Raw genomic sequence first — 24,634 nt, forward strand, 5'->3', positions numbered from 1 at the left:
GAAACAACATGGTTATAAAATTTAGTATAATGCAATACCATTTTAATATGTAGGGTTTAATATGTTCATAAACAAAAATTTAAAGAATGGGAAGGAAATTTACCAAAATGTTAACAGCAGTGTCTCCAAGGCAATTGTACTCAGTACTTAAGTTCAAGCCTCTGGATTTGCTCCTAGTTGCATCCTTATAGACAAATGATTTCACCTCTCCCTTCCTCAGTTTTCTTCATCTGTAAGATGGGGATAACAGTAAACCTCCCTCGCAGCATTGTGAAAGTTAAATGGATGTTTAGATAGATAGGTGGATGGATAGATTAGATTAATAGTTTGTTGAGTAAGTGCTAGATAAAAATCAGCTATTATCATCTTTGAGTGACTGGATTATGGACGATTTTAGTATTCTTCTGTTGCTTATTTGTACTTTTGAATTTTTACAATGGCCATATTTTTTCTGTGATTGAAAACTGAAGGCACCTAATGTCAATACTTCAGTAGGTCATGTCCTCTGTATTTCAGAAGAAACCGTTGAAAGTTCCTGCCAATTTATTATACCCTCAAGCTGGCTTTGTCACACAAATGCCTTGAGCCAGTCTGAATGGCAGTGAGGCTGGAGGGAAGATTGAGAACTGGATGGCCAATGAGAGAGAATAGACACGAAGGCCACCAGCAGAGACCCAACCCCAGGCAGGTGGGAACCCTTTCTCTGACTCTTGCTGGGCTCACACTGGCGGCTCAAGGGAGGGTTTCAGCAGGAAGCCATTGGTGCTGGAATGGACACTGACAGCTGGATCCGGGCCAAGACACTGTCTGTGTCATCAGTTCAGATTTTCATGCATACAAAATGCAACATGGAGAAAGTGCTAGTTCTACAAACAGAAAAAAAAAGGCTATTTTAAACACCTATTTAAAGATCAAAATAACCAAGTTTGAAGCAAGTACACAATGCCATGCATTCTCCAAATGTTCTGGCTGCTGGATTGAAGGAGAATGTGGTTGGTGGTGGTTCTGGGAGGGTGGAGGCCACAGTGAAAATATGAGGTGGAGGATCCCTTCTCAGCTGTGTGAGTGACACTGGGCCATCAAAGCTCATTTGCCCAAGTACCCTCATTTCATTTAAAATCCTAGAAAACTCCTCACCCATGAAGTCTCAGTTTGAGCATCAACTCCTCTATAAAGCCCTCCTGATTCCTTCTTCCCCTATGCTCCCATTGTCCTGGGCCATACCCCACTTAGAATATTCTATCCCTGTGCACTGTGATTGTTTATTGGCTTGATTCTCTCCCCTCTAGACTCTGAGCTCCCAGAGAGAAGGGCCTGTATGTATTCACCCTGAGCGCGGGCTCTGGTGCATGGAAGGCTCCCCTGCAAAATGCCCATTGAATCACTGAATGAATGCGCTTAACAGGAGGAATGACAGGAGTATGAGCTGGCACCAAAAGCCCAAGACTGCAGCTCTGCCCTACAGTTATGCTGTGTGACCAAGAGCAAGCAGTTTAATTTCCTTGGGCTTCCATTTTCTCCTCTGAAATGGAGGAAGAGTAGATAAAGTCCCTTTTGGTCCTTAAATTCTCTGATGTGCCACACTGGGGCCTCACTCAGAGTGGTTCTCTTCTTCCCACTCTTTCCGGAGATGATTTTCTGCAGTGCTAGGTGGGAGCAGATGGGGTGGGCGGGGAGCTGCTGTGAGCTTCAGTGGAGGAAAGTGCTGCAGGGCTGGCTCAGCCCTCCCTACCCTTGAGCCCTTGCCCCTGTCCGGAAATTCCTCCATGGAGTTCAAAGGAACAATGATCCCCAAGCAGCACCCACAGCAAATAGGCTCAGAGAGCCCTGGAGAATGTGTAAGGCTCCGTGAAGGAAAATGATAAAGCATCAGAAAAAGAGGCTCTCCCTCCTGGCTTTAACTGCAGTCAAGGTCATGAGTCTCTTCCCAGTTGTCTGCTTGAACCTGCCTGGATTCCAGAGGGGAACCGGGCACTGAGTAGCTCCGGAGTCCTCTCTAAGAGGTTTGAATCTTAAGCCTGTGCATCTCAGAATCAGAAAAAGCCTGGATGTGGGGGAAGAAGAAAAGGAAACATCAGGAGCTTAACCACAAGGACAAGCACCACGCTGTTGTGTCATTTACTGAGCATTGACTCTGTGCCTTTGCACTAAGTCCTGTGTGCTCATTTCCCCAGTTAACCTTATCAGGTAGAAATTAATGTTATCTCCACTTTACAGATGAGAAAATAGAGGCACAGAGCTTAAGGCAATAAGTGGCAAAATGGCAGAGCTAGCTTTTGACCATGGAGAAGGGGAGTCCAGAGACTGAGCCCATGGTGGGGGACTATCTTGAAGATGGGAAGTATAGGGGGATGAAATAGGGGAGAAAGATCCACAGCAGAAAGGAAGCCACCAAAGGCCAGTCTCCTTTTGCCCCCGTGAAGGACGGCTGGCCTTGGACCTCTCCATCTCTCTTTGGTTATGAAGGTGGACACTCTAGTGCCCTGAAAAGACTCCAAGAGACCCCCTAGCCCAGGCACTCTACAGAGGAAGAAACTGAGGATGGGAGGGGAACTGAGATCTGCCCCAGGTCTCATTGCTATTGGGTGGCAAAGCCAGAACCAGAACTCAGGATGTATAGTCCCATGTGCTTTCTGACCCAGAGAGTTACTTTAACATTGATGATTTAGGCCAGTCGCGGTGGCTCATGCCTGTAATCCCAGCGCTTTGGGAGGCCAAGGTAGGCGGATCATGAGGTCAGGAGATCGAGACCATCCTAGCTAACACGGTGAAATCCTGTCTCTACTAAAAATACAAAACAATTAGCCAGGCATGGTAGTGGGCACCTGTAGTCCCAGCTTCTTGGGAAGCTGAGGCAGAAGAATGGCATGAACCCAGGAGGTGGTGGAGCTCGCAGTGAGTGGAGATTGTGCCACTGCACTCCAGCCTGGGCAACAGGGCAAGACTCCGTCTCAAAAAAAAAAAAAAAAGATTGATGATTTAATTACTCTATGGTAATATCCTATAGAATCTGGGAATAAGTCAGGGCTTCTGGCTTCTTGACAGAGTCTTTGTGATGGGTGTTTTATGCTCCAGTCATGCAGGGTGTTTTCATTCTGCATTTGCTTTTGCACTATGCAGTCCTCTGGCAGGTCCATGATCCTCTGCAGGGCAGTACAATTTGCACATGCCCCTAATACGTTAATCAAAATCCCTTTCTTATCCCATTCTCCCCTCAAATGCACCCTGGGCACTGTGCCCAACGTGGTCATGTCAAGACTGGGTACACATCTGGAGCTGTGTGATAATCATTGTGTGGCACTGCATGGGCTGGAATAAAACTATAACCCATTTACCTGATGAAACAGCATCATGGGTTTGGAATGGAAACAGTGATTATGCTGAAAACAAACACAATTCCATTTCTACCCATTCCCAAGTGCTGTGCAGCTTTCAGCCCCCAGCTCTAGTTTTCTCACTGGGCATAAGAAAAAAAAGAAAGAAAGAAAGAAAGGAAAAGAAAAGAAAAGAAGGAAATTCATTTGCTCCAGACTGGGAGTCCAGATGTAAATGTCATTCACCCCTCCCACCACCTGCATGAGCCCAGCCCACCTGCCCAAGTTGTTGTTTCTTCTTATGGGTTCTCTTTCATGTAATCATCAGCCTCTCTTCTCTTTGAAGTATACAACAAAACTGGTTGCAACCATATTTGTTATTAATCTACCCAAGAAGATTACATGCCCCCTAGATGGTGACTTGTCCTTCCCAAAACCTAGAGAACAAGTCCCAGCCAAGAGCAGGTGTGGGATCAGGACCTGCCTCCACACTGGGCCCTCTAAATGCGAGGGGCCTCTCTGCTTCTGCCAAGACCTGAGTCTGAAGCATTTCTGAACTGTTGTGCTGGGTTCTGACAGTCCTGGGGTGTGAGCAGCCCCCAGGCCAGCTGCAGCACAGCTCTTGGCTTCAGAGGCCTGTCTCATGGCCAAGTTGGTGGAGCCTTCCCCAAGCAGTGTGGTGTGGGCTCAGTATTAATCTAAGCCACATGATCATCTCAGTGCTTTTCAAAGTGAGAGGGTTTGTGGGCTGGCACTGGGCTGTGGGTAATTACTTGGCCAGAAGGCAGGAAATGACGTCATATTGGCGGTGAGAAGGCCAAGCAGGATCTGCCTTAAACAGATTTTGCTCATGCTTCCCTACTGGGTGACAGTCTCCCAGCCCAAGCTCCTTCAAGACCCAACATGAGGTCATCCCAAATCTACCTGGAGAGCACACGCCATCTTATCAGGCCTTGCCTAACTCAGATGTCTCGCCCAACCTCATCCTTCAATACTGCCCCATAGAGAAGGCAGGGATGTGCCCTGAGCTTCCCTGAAGTCAGAGAGGACTGAGTAGCCCTGCATTCTCAGACTGGGTAACTCTGCAGTGAGCTTATGACTTGCACCTGGGCACTGTGCCCTGTGAATGTCTCACCAAAAGGGACAACATCAAAGTGGGTATGGGGGGGTATGAAATCAGTGGGTGGGAGACACCTGGAGGCAAGCAAGAAAGAAGGTTCTTAGCTAGCACACTGCCAGAGAAAGCAAGTGCTACAGGGACCTCAGAGAACATCTCATGCAACCTAGTAAGAAGATGAGGAAACAGAGACCTAGAGAGGATGAGCAACTTGCCCAGAGTCACATAATTACCAAAGTGTGAGGCTAGGACTCAGGTCTCTGCCCCTTTGGAAAGCTCTTTCCACCTATCTCTGTGGCTTGTCTTGATAACCAGGTGTATCTATACACGACCTCCCGTTACCACATATGCACACAACCTGTTCCTTACCAACGTTCATACAAGTCCCTAAGTCCCAGTGGCCAAGGTAGCAACTGTGAGTAAAAGCCATTACCAGGTAGGTAGGAGGAGACCACAGTGTTACCCTCAGAGAAACCTGAGCTTCACTGGAGAAACCCGAGAGATACATATTAGGTAGTTAGAGCCCTGAAATATGGTATTTCATGGCAATGTATACATCTTATAATACCTGACAGCTACACCGCTCCCACCACCATCAGTCTTGGTGGCTCATCTTGGTGGTGATTCTGCGAGAGCACATGTGAACCACAGGGAGTAGGTTGAGAAGGTCCTCCTCCCTGCCTGTGAGATTCCTTACATATCCCTGATTGCAGAATCACTGCACAGGAGTGTGTGGCACAGAACTTTCCTCCCAGAGTTTAGAGAGGAAGGGGACACCTGAGGCAGAGGAAGTAGGTAATGCCATCCAGAGAGGCTGAGACTTCCCATCCAGTGGGGTCAGGGTGACATGCAAAAAAGAGGAGAGTAAAAGAGAGGAGGTGAGGGGCAAGGGGCCTTGACAGTTCCTCTGGCCCTGGCACATGTTTCAACAGAAGATCCACAGTTTCCTATATTACCAACTTGAAACAGAACTCTGGGAACAAGGAGCCACTCAATTAGCAAATAGGGCAGGCCCCAGGGCTCCAGAAATAGTTGCTCCACTGGGTCCATGCAAGGCTCGATGAGATAGGGCCTGAATCCCAAAAACGGCTGTTGGTGGTCTGGTTTCCGCTTCACAATCTCCGAACAGATTGGCACAGGGTGTCTAATACTGCCCTCAGGCCTCAGTTCCACTTCCAGTGGGGCCCTTGAAACCTCCTCAGGGTTAATGAATGCTGGAGAGAACAGCTTTCAGAGCCACTGCCTACCAGACCCAGGAGCCAACACAATCTGAGCAAACAGGTTGAGAAATGGGAGCTGCTAGCTCTAGACCAAGAAACAGAAGAGGTGGTGGGGAGGCACTCTGTGCTGCTTGCCTTGACCTTTGTCCCATGTGCAATATGGGGATAATAATAGCCCCTACTTCTCAGAGTTTTAAAAAGATACTACTTGTAAAATGTATGCACACAAAGACACAAGGCTACAGAAATATTTTGTCTCAAAGTCATATAGCTAGGAGGTGGTAGAGGTGAGATTTGAACTCAGGACTCCATGATTTGAGGTCTGGCACTCTGAGCCATGATGCTCTACAGTCTCCTTGTGAGCACCTCGTATGATGGAAATCTGTGTCCTCCACTGGACTGTGAGCACCTTGAGGGCGGGGACTATGTCCTTATGCATAGGTTCAGCATCTTAGAGCAGCTCAAGAGGGCATTGCCGACAGCAGCTGCTAAGGATGATGCTGCACCTGTAGGCAGGGGAGATGGTGCTTAGCTTCCAGCCAGGGGCTGCCATCAGTGTGGAGATGTTAATGCAACTACTCTGCCTCCTGGGTTCTGAGTTATCAAGAGGGTGAGCCATTCCTGGCAGGGTGGAAGAAATCCACCAGGAAGAGAGTCACACACATCCATGGCAATAGAAGGGAAGCCAACAAGCAGATGGCAGGAGGGAAAATTCACTACACTTCTGGAGCAATTTGATAGCCAAGACTCTGTTCCCAGGGATAATAAATGCAGATATGCTGGAAAAGTGGTTGCCAGCCTTCCATAGGCCCCAGAAGGTGCCAGGACCCCTGACGCCCACTCTTAGAGTCAGACAAGCCTAGAGATGGCTGCTAGTTCCCTGTGCCAGCTCTGTGTATGTCTGAAATGCTTATTCACGTGTGATGTCTGACTGAACCATTCCATTGACAGGTTGAGGGCAGCCAGCCAAGACTGGGACGCCCACTCCTACTGATTCATATGGGGATGAGTCAGGATAATCCAGGAGGTTTCTCTAGGAACCTTGAAGTCTTGGGCAAGAACTGAGGAGTTGGGGTAAAGGTATTTTCCTCTTTTCTTCCAGATGAACAGAAGCTTTTTGACTGAAAGTCAATATGGTCTATGGTCACTGTTAAAATGACTTAATGAACATTTTGAATGCATTAAAAGAAGTGACATATCAAGGCATCCTGAATAGCCAAAATAATCTTGAAAAAGAACAAAAGTTTGAGGTCTCACACTTCCTGATTTTAAAACTTACCACAAAGCTACAGTAATCAAACCAGTGTGGTAGTGTCATAAAGACAGACATATAGACCAGAGAACAGAACAGAGAACCCAGAAATAAACTATCATATATATGGTCAAATAATTTTCAACAGAGGTGCCAAGACTATTCAATAAGGAAGGGACAGTCTTTTCAACAAATAGTGCTGGGAAAACTGAATATCCACATGCAAAAGAATGAAGTTGGACCTTGATTTGTATCATCTGCAAAATTTAACTCAAAATGGACCAAAGACCTAAATGTAACAACTAAAACTATAACACTCTTAGAAGAAAACACAGGGGAAAAATCTTCATGACACTGACCTTGGCAATTTTTAAGATATGACATCAAAAGCATAGGCAACAAAAGAAAAAATAGATTAATTGGCTTCATAAAAATTAAAACTATTGGGCATCAGTGGATACTATCAACAGAGTAGAAAGACAACTCATCTAATGGGAGAAAAATATTTGTAAATTATATATCTGAAAGGGGGTTAATACCCAGAATGTGTAAGAGAGGCCTACAATTCAACAATAAAAAGATAAAACAACTTAATTTAAAAATGGATGAAGGATATGAATGGTTATTCTCCAAAGAAGATATGCAAATAACCAATAAGCCCATGAAGAGATGCTCAACATCACTAATCATTAGGGATATAATTTCACATTCATTAGGAGGGCTATTGTTTAAAACACACACACACGGAAAATAGCGAGTATTGGTCAGGATCTGGAGAAATTAGAACTCTGTGCATTGCTGGTAGGAATGTAAAATGGTACAACCACTGTAGAAAACAGTATGGTGGTTACTCAAAATTACATATATGACCCAGCAAATCTGTGTGTATATGCCCAAAAGAATTGAAAACAGGGACTCGAACAAATATTTGTACACCCATGTTCATAGCAGCATTAATCACAATAGCTAAAAGGTGGAAACAGTCCAATGTCTATCAACAGAATGGATCAAATAAGTTGTGGTGTACCCATACAATGGGTTGCTACTCAGCCTTAAAAAGGAACGAAGTTCTGACACGTGCTATAGCATGGATGAAATCTGAAGACATTATGCTAAGTGAACTGAGCTAGATGCAAAAGGACAAATATTGTATGATTCCACTTATACAGTTAGGGTATCGCTAACACAGAAATCCAAAATCTGAAATGCTCCAAAATCCAACACTTTTTGAATACTGACACAATGCCATGAGTGGAAAATTACACCGCCTGATCTCATGTGACAGGTCACAGATGAAATGTTGTAAAACTTTTGCTTCCAGCACAAAATTTTCAGAAATGTTGTATAAAATTCAGTCTACATGTATAAGGTATACATGAAATAAATGAATTTCATGGATAGACTTGGCTTCCATCCCCAAAATATCTCAGTAGGCATATGCAAGTATTCCAAAATCTGGAGAAAAAAAAAATCCCAAATCCAAAACACTTCTGGTCCCAAGCATTCTGGACTAGACTCACCATGTATAAGATTCCTGGATTAGCCAAATTTACAGAGACAGAAACTAGAATAGAGTTTACCAGGATCTCAGGGGTGGGGAACAATGGAGAGTTAGTGCTCAATGGGCACAGAGTTTCAGGGTGACAAGATGAGAAAGTGTTAGAGATGGATGGTGACAGTTGCACAACAATGTGAATGTGCTTAATGCCACTGAACTGTCCATTTAAAAATGGTGAAGGTGGCAAATTTTATGTTATGCATATTTTACCACAACTTTTTTTTAAAAAAGCAGCAGGATAACAGAGTCAGGGAGGCCCCTTCCTCTGTGCTAATGGTCCCCTGTCTGGAACACAGGGTTCTAGACTAGTAGGTACTTTCTGGGGAAGGGACTACAAAAAGAGAGGTCAAGGATCCTGGAGTTGCGTTCCTGAGAGGACAGAACCCTGTCTTCTGGCAGCTGAAGGGCTGACACCTAGATAGACACTGTGTTGTGTCGGAAACACTGGAACAGACAAGCAGAAGCCTCAGGGAGACTAGGGGGTTTAATTCCAGGAAGGCTGGACTCAAACCAAAGCTGAAGAAGCAATTGGTGGGGGTGATGTAGAAGGGGTTCTTGTGACAGCAGGAGGTTGGCCCAACTAATGCTCACAATCCCCACAATCACAGGCTCTGACCTCTTAGGTGCCAGGCTAATTGCCCTTGGTCATGCCCTATTCAAGGGGCAGGCAGAAAGCAATTGAACTGAGAATAGGGAGACCCACAGTCTAGTCCTAGCTCCATCAGCGAATTGGCCATTTGACCTTGGATGGATCCCCATGTCACTGGGCCTCTGTGCACTCATCTCTGTAATCAACACTCTGCCTCCCGTTCCTCTCAGATCAAGGCTGGTATTGTTTACCCGGGTATGATCTGCATACCACTGGTGGGACATAAGATGCTAGCAATGGTATATGATTTATCTAATGTTATAAATTTATGTTAATATGTACTACTGTATGCCTGACATTTATAGCAAATGATAACAGCTTTTTATGATAGTAATATCAACTTTATTATTAAAATAAATTTGTAAGTTAATGTAAGTTGTAAAAAGTGACTTAAAGACGTAGAAGTAATTAATAATGCAAACAGTACTTGAATCAGGCAAAACTCTTGAAGATGGAATGTGAGTTACTGGAGTTTCAGAACCCCCCAGATGGATTGAGGGAGCACAAACAACCTGCCTCTTCAGACCTCAGCAACAGATCCCCGAGTCCTGGAGATCAGACACAGAAAACCAAAAGCCACAGTCATTTGGTTGGTCCTGCTTTGTTTCTTTAAGGTACCAGATGTAGTGATTTTTACCAACAAATTGAGAAGAACTAAGAAACTGAACTTGGTTCTAGGATCTTCTATCCACAAAACTGTGAGGCTGGTCAGCTTCTGCCTCCTTCCTTTGAAACCTCCTGTCTGTTTTTCCTCATCTCTACCTTCTACCCAATGGACTCCATTAAGAAGAGGGCAGTTCTAAAGATGCCATTCCCTTTAAGGGGTTAGAGGTTGGGTACTTCCCCAGGAAGTGCATTTAAAGAAGAGCCCAGAGAAGAAACAGTCATCTCCAGCAAATGTCAGGCACCGTACTGTGCAACAGTCCTGGTGCCCCAGAGCTCACCCTCTGTGCCTACAAGTAGGGCAGGCTCCCTCATGCCTGTGTCTTGACACATGAAATGCAAGATTCCCATTAGAGGAACACCTGGAAAGCTGATCAAGGTCCAGTTCCCTCCACTCGACGATGATCCACCAATCACCTCTGTCAAAGGGTCAGTTGGTCAACCTAGAACACCTCCCTTCCCTGAAGAGCAGGAATGAGAGAAGGTTCCAATGATTACCAGCCAGAACTTTGGCAACTGTCCCTTGAGGGTGGAAAGAGAGGACCAAGTTCCCTAACAGTCTGTCCCACTTTGGGGGCTGGTGGTACAAATACACTGAACATGCCCCCCTTTCCTCTCTCCTCCTATTACTGTCCATATTGCATATTTTGAAATATTTTACCTACCAAACTTCACGGATGAAATAATAGACCCCATTTTTATCATCGAAGTAGCAGCCAAATACCAAGTTGACACAATTTCAGGTGAAAAGCAAAGAAATTTAACTTTTTCTTTACCAATGCAGTCATTGGAATATTTGAAGGTCGGGTGCAGTGGTTCACACCTGTAATCCCAGCACTTTGGGAGGCTGAGGCAGGCGAATCACCTGAGGTTGGGAGTTCCAGACTAGCCTGGCCAACATGAAGAAACCCATCTCTACTAAAAATACAAAAGTTAGCTGGGCGTGGTGGTGCACACCTGTAGTCCCAGCTACTCAGGAGGCTGAGGCAGGAGAATTGCTTGAACCTGAGAGGTGGAGGGTGAAGTGGGCCAAGATCTTGCCATTGCACTCCAGCCTGGGCAACAAGAGGGAAACTCTGCCTCAAAACAGAAACAGAAAACAAACAAACAGAAAAAAACCACTGGAATATTTGAAGATCCCCTTTTTCATTCCATTCTCTGGAATCCAGCCTGGAAATACTAAAAACCTAATGCCCTGCAGCCCATGAAGGGGCTGGAGGCCCAGGAAGCCTCATACAAAGACTGGGTCAGGGGGTGTCTACCCTGAGGACTCTTATGGAACCCTGAAGAACCACTGAGCTACCTGAATTGTTTCTCATGATGACTTTTCACAAGCTCTTCTCCTGACAGTGGAACCCTGGATTTTTGAGTGACCAAAGCAGGTCAGATGAGCTGAAAAGTGGCAAGTTTGACAGTGTGCTAAAGATTGATCCTAGTAGACGTTGGATAAAGAATTAAAGATGCTTAATGTTTATGGGAGAATCTATGAAATTCACCCCAATTGAAAAAACAGGTGAAGGGCCCAGGCAAAAATTCTTTCTCTCTCTCTCATACACACACACACACACACACACACACACACACACACACACACATATTGCCAATAAATATATGAAAAATGTTCAACCTCACCAGTAATCAAAGAAAGAACATCAAAAATCCCCTTTAATTATCCAACTGGAAAATCAAACAATACAACCAAATGTTGGCAAGGGTGAGGGACATGGGCACCCTTTCACAGCTGGTAATACTGTGCACAGATACACCCCATCTAGAGCAATTCAGAAATGTCCCTCAAAAGCTTTAAGCATGTACATTCCACTTGACTTTCCACTTAGGAATTTATCTTGAAGAATCATAAACCTGTGCAAAGATTTAGGTGCAGTATTTATAATAGTATTGTTATAATAGCAAAAATTGTTTAGAGGGGGAACACAATACAAATGTCCAATGATAAGGGATCTGGTGAATAAATGATGGTATCTCCATGCTCCAGGGCACCACAGACTCATTCCAAGGAGGGGTGTTGAGCAATGTTTAATGGCACAGAAGTAGTCATGCTGTGAAACAGGGCGTGTTGCACTAGCCCATTCATTTAAACTATGTATGCATAGAAAAGACTAGAAATGAAGACACAAAAACATCACCAGTGTTGTTTTTTCAAGTAATGGAATTACAAGTATTCTTTATGTTTGCATATCTCTATTTTCTAAATTTTCTGCAATAATCAAATTTTGTTTCTATAATCAGAGAAAGATCAATAACGTGTTTTAAAAAGAATTAATGGCCGGGCGCAGTGGCTCACACCTGTAATCCCAACAATTTGGGAGGGGGAGGTGACTGGATCACCTGAGGTCAGGAGTTCGAGACCAGCCTGGCCAACATGGCGAAACCCTGTCTCTACTGAAAATACAAAAAATTAGTCGGGTATGGTGGTGGGCACCTGTAATCCCAGCTACTCAGGAGACTGAGGCAGAAGAATCGCTTGAACCCGGGAGGCAGAGATTACAGTGAGCCAAGATCACACCATTTCACTTCAGCCTGGGCAACAAGAGTGAAACTCCATCTCAAAAATACATAAATAAACAAACAAAATAAAAATAAAAAAGAATCAATGAAGTTGCAAGTTATGATGATAGGAATCACAGAGGAACAAGTCAAGTGTCAAGTTGAGCTGGGAGGTAGAAAATTGAAGATACAACAATTGAGAGCTAAAACCCATCAAGACAATGAACAGAGGGTGGATCTTGGAGTACATGCTGGAAGGCAGACTCCAACAAGTGTGTTGGCCTTCTGTTGTTCAACTGAGTGACTGTGGGAAGCCACTTCTCATCTCCTGGCTCCCAAGTCCCTTCCCCTTTCAAGGTCCATGACTCTATGAAAGCAGGGTATTCTGGTGATGGTGCCTGCAATGCAATACCCCCCTTTTTGGAAAAGCAAATATGTTCTGTGATGGGGTGAGATGAGGCCAGAACTTTGGGGGACAAAGGTATCTGCCTCCCATTATTCCCGTAAAATTAAAATGATCGAATTTAAGGCCTTTGTCCAGAGATGTCACTTGAAATAAATTGTTTCACTCCTCATAAAATCAGGAGGAGTCAGAAGGCAGCATGACAAGCTCTGGCAGCTGCAAGCTCTGATTCCTACCCACCATGCCTTGGCTATAACTCACCTGCCTTGGGCATCATAAGAAAAGAAAAAAGACAGGAAAATGGGGAAGGCTGCTTTGATCTCAAAGGTGACTTCCAACAGACACCCCATCAACAAGAATCATTGAGAACACAGGATATGCTCAGGCCTGCGCCCATCCTTCCATCACGCCTCCAAGTCCTCTTGTATTTCCCACCTCCTTGAACCCCTAGAGCATAAAAGTTTGCCCACAGGAAGGCCGCAGGAAGATATGGGACTTCCCCTTGGCCCTAACCAACAGGAAGGCCCTGGAGGATGCCAAGATAAGGTAGGTGAGACTGCCCAGAGCAAGACAGGCATGATTCTTTCCTGGGTGAGCCCAGCCCAGGCAGGGAGGGATGGCAGGCAGGCCAGCCTAGGCACTGACCTCTTGGCATGTCCATGGGGTTGAAGCTGGCCAGCAGGTCACGGCACCACTGGCGGTCACCTTCCACCTTGCTCAGCCAGTTGTTGCAGTTGAAGTAGTAACGGAGATGAGGTCTCTTCATGTCGGTCACGATCACGTTGTCCAGGTACCAGCTGGCATTCAAGCCCGTGTTGTCATGCTCAATCCTGAGGCAGAAGCCAAGGCCCACACCATCACTGGCAGAACTGAAACAGCACCCCTTCCATACTGGAATACCCAGATGTTTACTCCAAAGAGAGGTCCAATTATTCTGTTGTTGTTGTTACTTTATCTCTTGAACCTCGGTTTCCTCATCTATACAATGGGGATACCTTGCAAGGTGGATGTGCACATTACTGAATGTTACATTGTTACGTTGCATGAAAGGAAATATTAACTGTCACCTTTCACAGAAAATCCAAGATCCCTAAGGTTTGCCGTGGAACCATCTTGATTTTTCCCTTTGAGGTCCTGGCTATTCAGTGCCGTTGCCTTACCCTGGCCTTTGGAAGCAGTAAGCCTCTCCCACTCTGGCCCAAGCATGTATACACAAAACACTTCTTGGCATCCAGCTGAGTCAAGGTCAAACAGGACAGTAAAGGGAAAAGATGATAACGGAATACCCAGAAGGCAGAAGCCAACTAGACCACCTGATTTACAGGACACAGTTCATACCCTGGGGCTCAACGGTCCCTCCGATTGCTGTGAGATGATTAAGTGTGTCCCTCTCTTCATCATGACTCCCGGACGTGGACAACAAGCAGATACTCCCCTTAGTCCTACAATCCAGAGAACCCCTATGACCATCTAGACCAGGGTGGTCCCATAGACATAACATGAGTCACACATGCGAGCCACATATGCAATTTAAAAATTTTCCTAATAGCCACATGTAAAAAAATCCAAAGAAACTGGTAGAATTTTAATAATATGTTTCATTTAATTTCACTTACCATCTCAACATATAATTATGTAAAAATGTATTAATGAGCTATTTTTTCATTCTTTTTCTTGTACTAAGGCTTCAAAAATCTGATGTGTATTTTTTACAGACAGCACACCTCAATTTGGATTAGCCTCATTTCAAGTGTAATAGCCCCATGTGGCCACGGGCTGCTGCACTGGGCAGCATAGATTCTGACTCTTCAAAATCTGTCCCCTAAAATCTTCTTACACTTCCCATAGCCCCCTCTATCTCCTCTCCAAGGTCCAGTTTCTTAACCCCTGGGCCTCACTTTGCATCAAACATCTTATCCCTGTGAGGCTTTATCCTTGCAGGTATTAACAGGACAACCACAGCTCAATACAGCACACAACCCCAACAGACAAATAAAACCCATGATATATCAGGCCCCTCCCTTAGAAGGATGTATGCCTCTGTCTGGCATAAAGCCTAGCACATAGTAGGACCTCAGCTAGCGGTTGCCTTTACTCACACAATGATACCCCCTTCCCAATCTCCCCTGCAAGAGCCCTTTCCCTGCTCGTTACCTCCTTCCCTGCACTTAACCGATACCCAAGATATTCATGTACCCATTATTTCCCCAGGAAAGAGAGTTCATGATCCTGTATTTTCTAGTGGAAGGGAAAAAAAATCAGGACTAAACTGAGGCTGCATTTGACCTCTGTCCAGCCTTAGTCTGGGTGCAATCAGACCACAGATGAACATCTGACAATGGGCATGAACTTGAATGGGGGTGGATGGCAGGGACAATGAAGGAAAAGGGGGGCGATTGAAGGCTCTTCCTCTGCCACTGGACTAGTAGAGTTATCTCTCCTTATACCTTCACAAGAACCCCCCAGAGAGAGCAAGACTGGGGATGCTCTCTGTCCAAAAACATGCGGCAACAGGACTAGGTATCTCTACTACTTGCTGAGTGTTTACTGTGTGCCAGTTACTGTTTCAAGCACTAACTCATTGAGTCCTAGGGTTATCACAGATGAGGCACCATTGCTACAGAGGAGGAAACTGAGGTTTGGAGAGATAACCTGTCCAAAGTGGCACAGCTAGTAAATAACAGAACAGACACTTGAACCCAGGCACTCTGGACTCAGAGTCTCTGCCCCTAATCACTGTGCTACAATGTCTCTCACAGCATATTCTCAGGTTTGTAAAACTTTGTCTTGAATTGTCTTAACCAAAAAAAATGAATCTCCAGTGGGGAAGTTCAGGATGGGAGGGAAAGATTTGGGCCTTCGGTAGCCCCTCAAATAACAGCTGGGAAGTAACTAATACCCAGAAAGTGTCAATAGCGAAGCTGATCCCTCACTTTCATCTCCACCCTCAACCCTAGTCAGGAGCCAGCTTCTCACCTGACTTTGTAGATGAGGCCCACATTGTTGGTTCTCACCCGGAACACATCGACGTTGCCCTTCTCAAAGGCAGACTCACTCCTGCAATGAACACGTGCACAGTTAGTGCAGATCAGCTGTTGGCTCACAGGCCTGGGAGGAGAGCCAAGGGCTGGCGTTCCGCTTCTTCCTCCATCATCCCACTCCTGGGGAGAACTATAAGCAACCAGATCCCATTCCAAGATTCCCTTCTGACATTGTTCCAGGGGGAGGGCAGGGACTGCTAGCATCATTCCATGCCCTCACACCCAGGTTCTCATTTGATCCTTGCTATGAGTCACTAAAACAAGCACACAGGCAATACCAGCCCCATTTTACAAACTGCTAGTTGGTAGCAGAACTGGGACCAGAACCTGGCTCTCCCAGCCATGACCCCATGCCCTTTGGCTGCTCTGGGTTGGGAGGATGGAGGAGGAAGGAAGGAATAAATGCCTTTGGGCTCTTGGGCCTTCTTGTCGCTCCCCCTCACTGGCCTTGCTCTTGCTGGGAAAAGTTGCAATGGCAGCCCCAAGCAGATGCAGACCTTGGGTGGCAGTCCATGGTCCTGCCATTCCAACAAGAAAGAAAACACTCAACCCCAAACCAGCAGCCAGGGAAGTAGGGCAGTGAGGGAAGTGCATATCTGGCATCCTGCAAACAGTGTGAACAGAAGAAAGTACACCTGAGACATCAGCCATGAGGCAGCCAGGCAAGTCCAGATTCAGGGGCATCCTAAGTACAGTGAGCGTAGACACAGGAGGGCTGCAGCAGCCTCGCCACAGAATCCTCTGGGAGCAGAAGCCCGGAGCTCATGCCAACAGCTGTTCCATCTTGTGTGCAGGGCCGGGGACCCTGTCGTTCGAGCCCAGGCCTGCCAGCAGCTCTTGCTGTCCCCAGTTTAGCCCACTGGGCTGAGAGCTGCAGGCCTCACTCAGCGCTCTCAGCCAGGACTCTCAGGAACAGCACGCAGCTCATGGAAAAGGAAAATCGCAAATGTGTGCCATCACAGAAGATTTATCCACCATTGATGTCTTTTAAAAAAAGTGGGAGGGGAAGGGCCTTCTCCCCAAGGCATCAGGCTCAGACTCTCTTGGTAATAGAAGGCTTTTAAGGTTCTACAGAACCCAGAAGCAGTGATTCTGTGAATGGACTCATGGTGTCGAACATTCTGCCCTGGGGAGAAGTTTCCTTAACTCCAGACAACAATGTACATGGAGGCAGCCTTGGCAGGGAAACGAGACCCCCGCAGTATGCAGCCTGGGTGCAAAGGATGATGAGGAGAGAGGCACAGAACCTTCTGAGTTTGCTGGAGTGAAAGGGATGACGCCCAGGCTTGCTGTAGGCACCTGAGGAAGGGAGGGAAGAGGCAGGGCAAGGTGCCTCCACCATTGGCAAAATAAAGACAGAGAACGTCGACTGTTAACTCTTGATGAAGAGCAAGGAAAATACAAAGTTTTCTCCTTGAAGCACCAGTAAATCCTCCCGCCCAGGAAAATAACTTACCAGACCAAGCATTTAAAGGGAACTAAACCAAACTAGCAATCGTGAGGGTCTGGCTGATGTGGGAATTTCACTTTCAAAGGAGAATAACAACACATCCCATGCTTTGGTTCAGAGTCACAGCAGCTGTCAATGACTTGGAGAACGTGTGGACATTGTTTCTGCACATCAGGATTATATGAATGGGAAACAAAAAAAAGGAATAAGAGGTATTTTCTCTCCCAATATATAAGACAAGGCAAGTGAACTCTAGAGTAAATAGACAAGAGCCTCTCCATCAAATAAATACCCTAAGAAACAGTCACCCTGGGAAGCTATATAATGAAATGCTTTGCAACCACTAAAAATCCTATTGTAAAAAAAAATACTTAATGAAACACAGACAGGTTTATAACATAGGCTTAAAAGAAAAAGTAGGTTAAGACAAGAATGTGCAAACAGAATAATCAATACAAACGGGATACCATCTTCATTTAAAAACAATGGAGTGCGAAGATTTATTTTTAAAAAATCATGTCTAGATGGTGAGGCCATTATGAAGTGTTGGCTCCTTGTTCTTGTCTATATACATTTTTAACTTTCCAAAAGGAACACATATTGTTTCTGTAATTATGAAAAAGCACAATCCCATGTTTCAGCAACTCCCCTATCCCCAGCCCAGCCTGCAGACTACCTGGATTGAATTCTTTGGAAGCAGTTTGGGAATTACTGGGCTTCATCTTCTGATGGTGCCCGAAATTTTAGAAACAGCCATTGCCAGTAAATAGGGAGAAAGGAGGGGAAGTAACCCCATTATTAGCCAAAGACAAGGTGTGACTTGGAAGGAAAGCAGCTGGCTTTCTGAGGTGCTACTGATGAAAGTTCCAGAAAAGAAGCTCCAACAGTTGCATTCAGTAAAGGAAAGCTCCAGAAAGGCCCTGCACCCATGACGGTATCATTTAAGAATGTGGTGGGTGCAATGGCTTATGCCTATAATCACAGTGTCTTGAGAGTCCAAGGCAGGAGGATCATTTGAGGCCAGGAGTTGAAGACCAGCCTGGCCAACGTAGCAAGAGATACGTCTACAAGAAAATTTAAAAATTGGCTGGGCCTGCTGGCAGGCACCTATAGTCTCAGCTACTCTGGAGGCTGAGGCAGGAGAATCACTTGAGCCCAGGATTTTGAGGTTGCAGTGAGCGAGCCATGATCTTGCCACAGGACTCTAGCCTGGGTGACAGAGTGAGACCCTGTCTCTAAAAAACAAAAAAGAAAAAAAAAAGAATGTGAGTTACCTCCATTACCTTCCAGCGACCAGGCTGAACATGAATACACACGTTCCAGAGCATTTGTGAAATAATCCACCATGGCGCAGCGCTTTAAATCACTTGCCGGGGGGTGGGGAGGAGCATATATGGAAGCAGGGACACCAGGGAGAAGATCTACCAGGATAGACAGAGCAAGAGCAAAGGGAGTGCTCCACGCTGTCTCAGGACTACACTGGAATATTTCTGGGTTCCACAGTGCTTATGAGATGGACACCAGTCTCTTTTTGGAAGACAAGGGGAAGGCTTTCCATGTCACAAGAGGAGGAGGAAACAGTGGCAGTGACAGGGCTCTTCTGACTCCCTTCACTCAGGGTCGGGGCTGGGATCATTCAAATAAGCCCCCAACTCAGGATTAGCTTCTGAAATCCTCACTTCTGGATTGCAAATGCCTGTGGGTTTCAGAAAACTGGGAGTAGGAAAGAAATAGCAAAGGAGAGAGGGTTTCGGGTCAAAGGAAATCTTAGAAATCTTCTTGTTTCCTTACGGAAGGCTGGAGCCTCACCAAGGCCACTGGTCAATTCTCAGATAAAGGCTAAGGCAGTGCACAGTCCCTGCCATTCAGCAGGAACCCCCACACGGAGATCCTTTACAGGCTACACGGGGCATTTTAGCCATCAGCCAGGCAGAGCCATCAGGCTAAAATGCCAGGCATTCTCTGACATGCTCAGATGGTGAATTTTCAACCAAATAACCATATTCCAGACGATACATGAGATCCCATCCTTTTGCCATATTCCGAACACATGACTCAGGGCTGGAGGTGGCCCTGGTTAATGGGGAAGGGTGCAAGGAAACCCAGAAGATGGCGCCTTCCTCTGGCAGCCACTGCTGTGGGTACTTAACTGGGGTGGGGTCAGGGTAAAGGTTCACTAATGGAGGAATCTAAGTCCAGTGGGTACCAAGGAATGCAGACGCCAGGCCACAAGGGTGAAAACAATCAGCACTGGTACTAAGTTCCTCTTGGAGAAGGAGTTATTTTGTACTGGGGAAAAAAAAATCCTAATACAGCATTTGGGAGTGAAAGTGAAGTCCTGAGGCACAGAAGGAAAGGCACAAGAATGACAAGAATTGAAGGGTGAGAAAGAAGAGAGAGAATGTGGGAGAAACAGGAGGGAGAGGTGGGATGAGACATGGCGAGAGGCCACAAAGGACAGGTCAGGAGAAACTCCACGAAAGAGGATGGCCAAGTTGTAAGACTGAGGCTCTATTATTCCTTTTTAAGTTGTTTGCATTGCTGCAACGTGAACTCTCTCTGGTGCCAGGACCTATCAGTGAAGGTCGTTACATGCAAATATGCATGTGTGTGTGTGTGTGTTATGGGTGTGCAAGGAAAAGGCAGTTGGTTCTAGCTGTAGGTTTGGGTTTGGATAGCTCAGTGTGGAGAGGACAGAAGGGCAGCAGACAGAGAGGTGCGAGGAGACTGTGGGAAGTGGACATTCTCAGCCAGATCCCAGGATGGGGTGGGGCAGCCGATGGCCTGAGCTAACTGCATCTAAACCTCATGGAACAAGGGAACCTCAGCTGCCATATGTTCTGGGTTGCAAGGGCAGTCCAGAATTCCTCAGAAAGTAACGCCCCTCCCAAACCTGCAGTTTCCATCTCGAATGGAAAGATCTTAGATAGCAAGGACCATGTCTTCAATGCTCTTTGAAGGCCTTTTCTCAGTTCTTGTCACAGACAGACTCTGGCCTCCTCCTTCCCCACTCCTCCTGCTCACTATGCTCAGATGATCTCTGTTGATACAGTAAGTTGAACCTCCACTAGTCAGCTTTCCAGCAAGGCCTTCTTCAGCCTGACCTTCCAGACCTTTCTGACTTTCCCCCTCCCTGCCCATCAACATGGTCCCACATTCCCAGTCACAGGCCTCCTCTGCCCCCATCAGCCCGCAGGGCTCATCGCTGCCTCCAGACTTTGGCAATCTGTTTCCCTTAGTCTAAAGGACGCTCTTTCTTCCTCTCTCTCTCATCTGAGTTATTTTCACCACTTAAGACCCAGATTAAGTGTCTGTCCCTTTAAAGTCTCACTCTAGCCACACTGATACCACTGGCCTTTGCTGAGCTCTGACTATATACACAGAACTGGGAGAGATGCTGGCAGCATAGAGCAGACCTTCCCCCGGCCCATCCTCCAGCTCCCTCCATCCCTCCTCAAAGTCCCTCTCCAGCCTCTCCAGCCCCACAGCTGGGACTCCGAACTGTGTCCCCGTCACTGAGACCACCCAGTCTGCTCTAGAGCACTCCTGACCAGCTGGATTGGGGCCTTGGCCAGACCTATGCTCTTGCTGCCCGACCTGGAACATGGCCCAGATATAGACAGAGACTACCACCAGTCTCTGGGGCCAACCCCTGGGGTAATTGGGGAGGGTTGATTCCCATCCCCAGGGCTGCCCCATGGGATCTCAGCAAAGCCAGGAGGTCCCAGCCCTGCCAGCTCATTCATGTCCTAGACCCCCTTCGGGCCCCATGAGAGGGAAGGCTGGAACCCAGACTCCTGGGAATGGAGGTTCAGTGGAAATCCATGCCACGTTATAAAGGGTGGCTCAGGGGCCCTTCCTGAGAAGACGTTTTGGCAAATGAAAAAGGGGAAGAATCTGAGGATACTGAATGTGTGAAAGGAGGGAAGGCAGTGAAGACCACCATCAAAGGAGAAAAGGATTAATTTGGTTTTAAAAGGAAAAGCTGGGAACTTCAGAAACCAACCGGGCAACTCCCTAGTGTTTGTGGCTTCTCCCTACAGCTGTGTACCCTGGGAGCACATGGCAAAGAGGATGGAGGTTTCATGTATTCTCTTTACCGTGCCCACATCATCGGACGGAAAGACTTCCACAAGCGAGTCAAGCTGCAGTGTAAGCGGTACAAGAAGGCAGGTACCCTGTTCTGTGGAAATGGATAAAATGGGACATTACACCTGCCTCAATGCAGCAGCACAGATGCTATAGCCCATATCACATGGGGCCTGGCCAGCCTGCAAGATACAGGGTGCAGGGATCTCCTGGCCTCTACAGTTTCCTCTGCCAGCCCTGGAAGTGCCAGGCCATTTACTCCAGAGTCACAATCTGGAGCACCAGGATGTTTTAAGGAGCGTCTTCCTCACACCCCCTGGGACCATAGGGCCATGTGGTCAAGGGAATTGTCTACATCAAGAATGGAGGTTTGAAGGCCAGGCACAGTGGCTCACACCTGTAATCCCAACACTTTGGGAGGCTGAAATGGGCAGATAACTTAAAGCCAGGAGTTCAAGACCAGCCTTGCCAACATGGTGAAACCCCATCTCTACTAAAAATACAAAAAATTAGCCAGTTATGGTGGCACACGCCTGTAGTCCCAGCTACTCTGGAGGTTGAGTCAGGAGAATCGCTTGAACTTGGGAGGCAGAGGTTGCAGTCAGTCGAGATTGCATCACTACACTCCAGCCTGGGCGACAGAGCGAGACTTCAGCTCAAAAAATAAAAAAATAAAAAATAAAAAAATAAATAAATGTGGGGTTTAAGGACCAGCTTCACCACTGAAAACCTCCATGACTCTGAGCTACTCACGCCTTTCTAGGCTTCGGTTTCTCCATGAGCAGATTAGAATACAGCCGCAGTTTTCAAATGTTTCATGGCCCCAGAACCAGCTGATCAATTCTGTTCCATTCAGCACATTTTGAAAGCCAGCTGAACAGACCACTCCTGAGGCCCTAAACGTCTCTGAAATCCCATTTGTCTGCTAACATGTTCTCAGGTTTTGCGTGTTCGTTGGTGTATGCATGCGTCCAGTGGGGGAAAGGATCCAAAGGAGACAACAGCCTAACTCTCACTAGCTATAATAAAACAGAGCACGCAAAGCATACACACGCACAAGCACATACACAAGCAATCCCTACGGCGAGCTGGGTGTGCGTTGGCTGGCAGGCAGGTTTAACAAAACACTGGTCCCTGGTGAGACCTTGGTGCAGAGTAGTCTGTGCTCACAGCTCCCTCACATACATGGTCTTCCCGATATCTGTGTGATGATATATGAGGAAACCAAGGCCCTGGGTGCAGAGAGACTGGGCCAAAGTCACATGGAACTAAGGGACAGCTAATATGGATTCTTGGCAATTCTGAGATCCATAGGAGGCATTACTGTTCACAAAAATCAAGAGAAGAGCTGGGGGAGGTGCACAGGAGGTCACCGGGAGATCCCCGGCTGGTACACGGTCTGTCATTAGCAGAGGCTTCATACCACTTAATACACCTGTGGTCAGATGTGCCTTCTCCCCAGAGAAGCAGGCCACCCTTGGGTTCCAGAACTTAATCTACAAGACTAATGGCCCAGGATCCCACCAAGGCCAAGTGCGTACTCACTTGCTGGTGAGCTGGAGTTTGGGAGAGAGCCCATTCTCTCCAAAAAGCGTGATGAAGACATTGGCATCCGTCCCTGCACCGCGAACATCCCCCGTGGCTGTGACCACTTCGTACACTGGAGGAGGAGAGGAGGAAACAGATTGCAGGCTCAGAAAAAAACCGGAATCCTGTGTGGGCCTGGAGAAGCCAGCCCTTGCTGGGGAGGCCCAAGCACAAAGGACTCTGGGAATCCCTGCTGCATCCTGTAGGCCTCTGAGCCACGGTGAGACCCACAATATGTCCTGCTGCAAGACCGAAACTTCACACTCAAACCATGCACTCATTTTGCACACGAGGAGGCTGAGGGCAAGGGGGCAAGGGGGCAAGCCCTGCACAGTATCAACACCAGAGCCCAGCCCAAAGCCTCCAGATGCCCATTCCATAATCTTTCCAGCACAACACACTGATACCCTCCTAGACATGGCCTTCTTCGGAGCCTGCACCCAGCTCCCAGCTTCCTCTCTGCCCTCTACACAAGGTGACTGTGGCCAGCTCTCACCTCCCATGACCTCCTGGACACTGACATTTCAGTCTCAGAATAAGCTGTCCCAGGGCTGGGTGTGCAGAGCTTTGCAGGGGGTCCTTCTTTGTCAGGGGCTCTGATTTCTCTCTCCTCAACCCCTTGAAGCTTATTCTGTTTACTATCAACACCTTTCTTATTCAGGGCATCAGTACAATTGGAGCCCTATCCACTTCCTGGAGACAGAAGGCAAGAATGCATCTGGATTCTTAGAGACAGCAGAATCTACTCCAGCCAAGTGAAGCAAGCAGGATACAATAGGGATATTAGAAGGCTTACAGAAGTTTTGGAAAGGCTGGAGGCACGTGCCCTTTACCCATTTCCAAAAGCAACTCCTGGAATCACAGCACAGAACCTGGGGAAGTTTGCTGCTACCAGCCACCCCAGAGCCACATCACCTCTGCCAGGAGCAGAACACAGCCCACCATCACCTCCCTGTCCTTCTGCTACTCATGTCTCAAAAATAATTCCTTGTCCCCAGCTCATTCCATTATGATGCTCACTTCTGAATCAAAATCTTGCACTGGAACAGACAGTTCTGGAAATCTAAGATACATATCTGCACCACAGAAGGCTGAGAAAAATCATAATTCCACGTTGGGAAGATGGAATTTACAATGTGAAGAGTCAGCAAAATTTGGGGAGGGTGTTTTAAATATTTGGGGCATATGATCAATGCCCACCACATCACTGGATTGTATTAATACCAGTACTTAATAATTGTAGTAATAAACAACACTGAGTGGTTGCTTACTATATGCCCTGAGCTAAGGGCTTACGTATATGATTGTGCCTGATTTTTACGGCAAACCTATTATTATTTCTACTTCCGGTCTTCTCAGAGCAGATCCCCAACCGGATGCTGAGTATATTTGAGCTGCCCCAAAGATGCCAGGCTGGTTAGGAGGACATTTTGAAGTTAGACATTCATTATTCAGACCTGTCAATTCAGAGCCCATTCCACAGAGGGCACAAGTGGCAAGTGCGAGGGGGAATCAGGGAGGAAGGAGAAATATAAATAACGTGGAGTGTGCTGTTGTGTGCTAGGCACCTTGGCAGGTACTTTACAGATATCATTCATACTTCAGCATGCCCAGAGCCAGTGTGGGCTGGTAGAAAGTGCCGGACTCTAGTGCCACAGAGACCTGGATGCAGCCACTGGCTCCTCCACTTTGAGCAAGGTGACCCTGGACAAGTGCCAGCCTCTCTGTAACACCTGGACAATCTTACCTGGTTTGCAGGGCATTCTGGGGATTAGAGATGATG

The 24,634-nt window shown here is 46.8% G+C and overlaps 1 protein-coding gene across 1 annotated transcript in view; it reads right to left on the reverse strand.

The window, feature by feature from the left end:
- Nucleotides 1-24,634, reverse strand: part of LOXHD1 (lipoxygenase homology domains 1) — a 182,387-nt gene that overhangs the window by 151,354 nt on the left and 6,399 nt on the right. Inside the window, exons 2-4 of the mRNA XM_025365185.1 lie at nt 22,810-22,924; nt 15,661-15,741; nt 13,330-13,514 (exon numbers count right to left, since the gene is read on the reverse strand). Of these exons, the coding sequence (XP_025220970.1) occupies nt 13,330-13,514; nt 15,661-15,741; nt 22,810-22,924 (381 nt within the window). The remainder of the gene's footprint in view (nt 1-13,329; nt 13,515-15,660; nt 15,742-22,809; nt 22,925-24,634) is intronic.

The sequence above is a fragment of the Theropithecus gelada genome, chromosome 18, assembly GCF_003255815.1.
Source record: "Theropithecus gelada isolate Dixy chromosome 18, Tgel_1.0, whole genome shotgun sequence".
Lineage (NCBI taxonomy): Eukaryota > Metazoa > Chordata > Mammalia > Primates > Cercopithecidae > Theropithecus > Theropithecus gelada.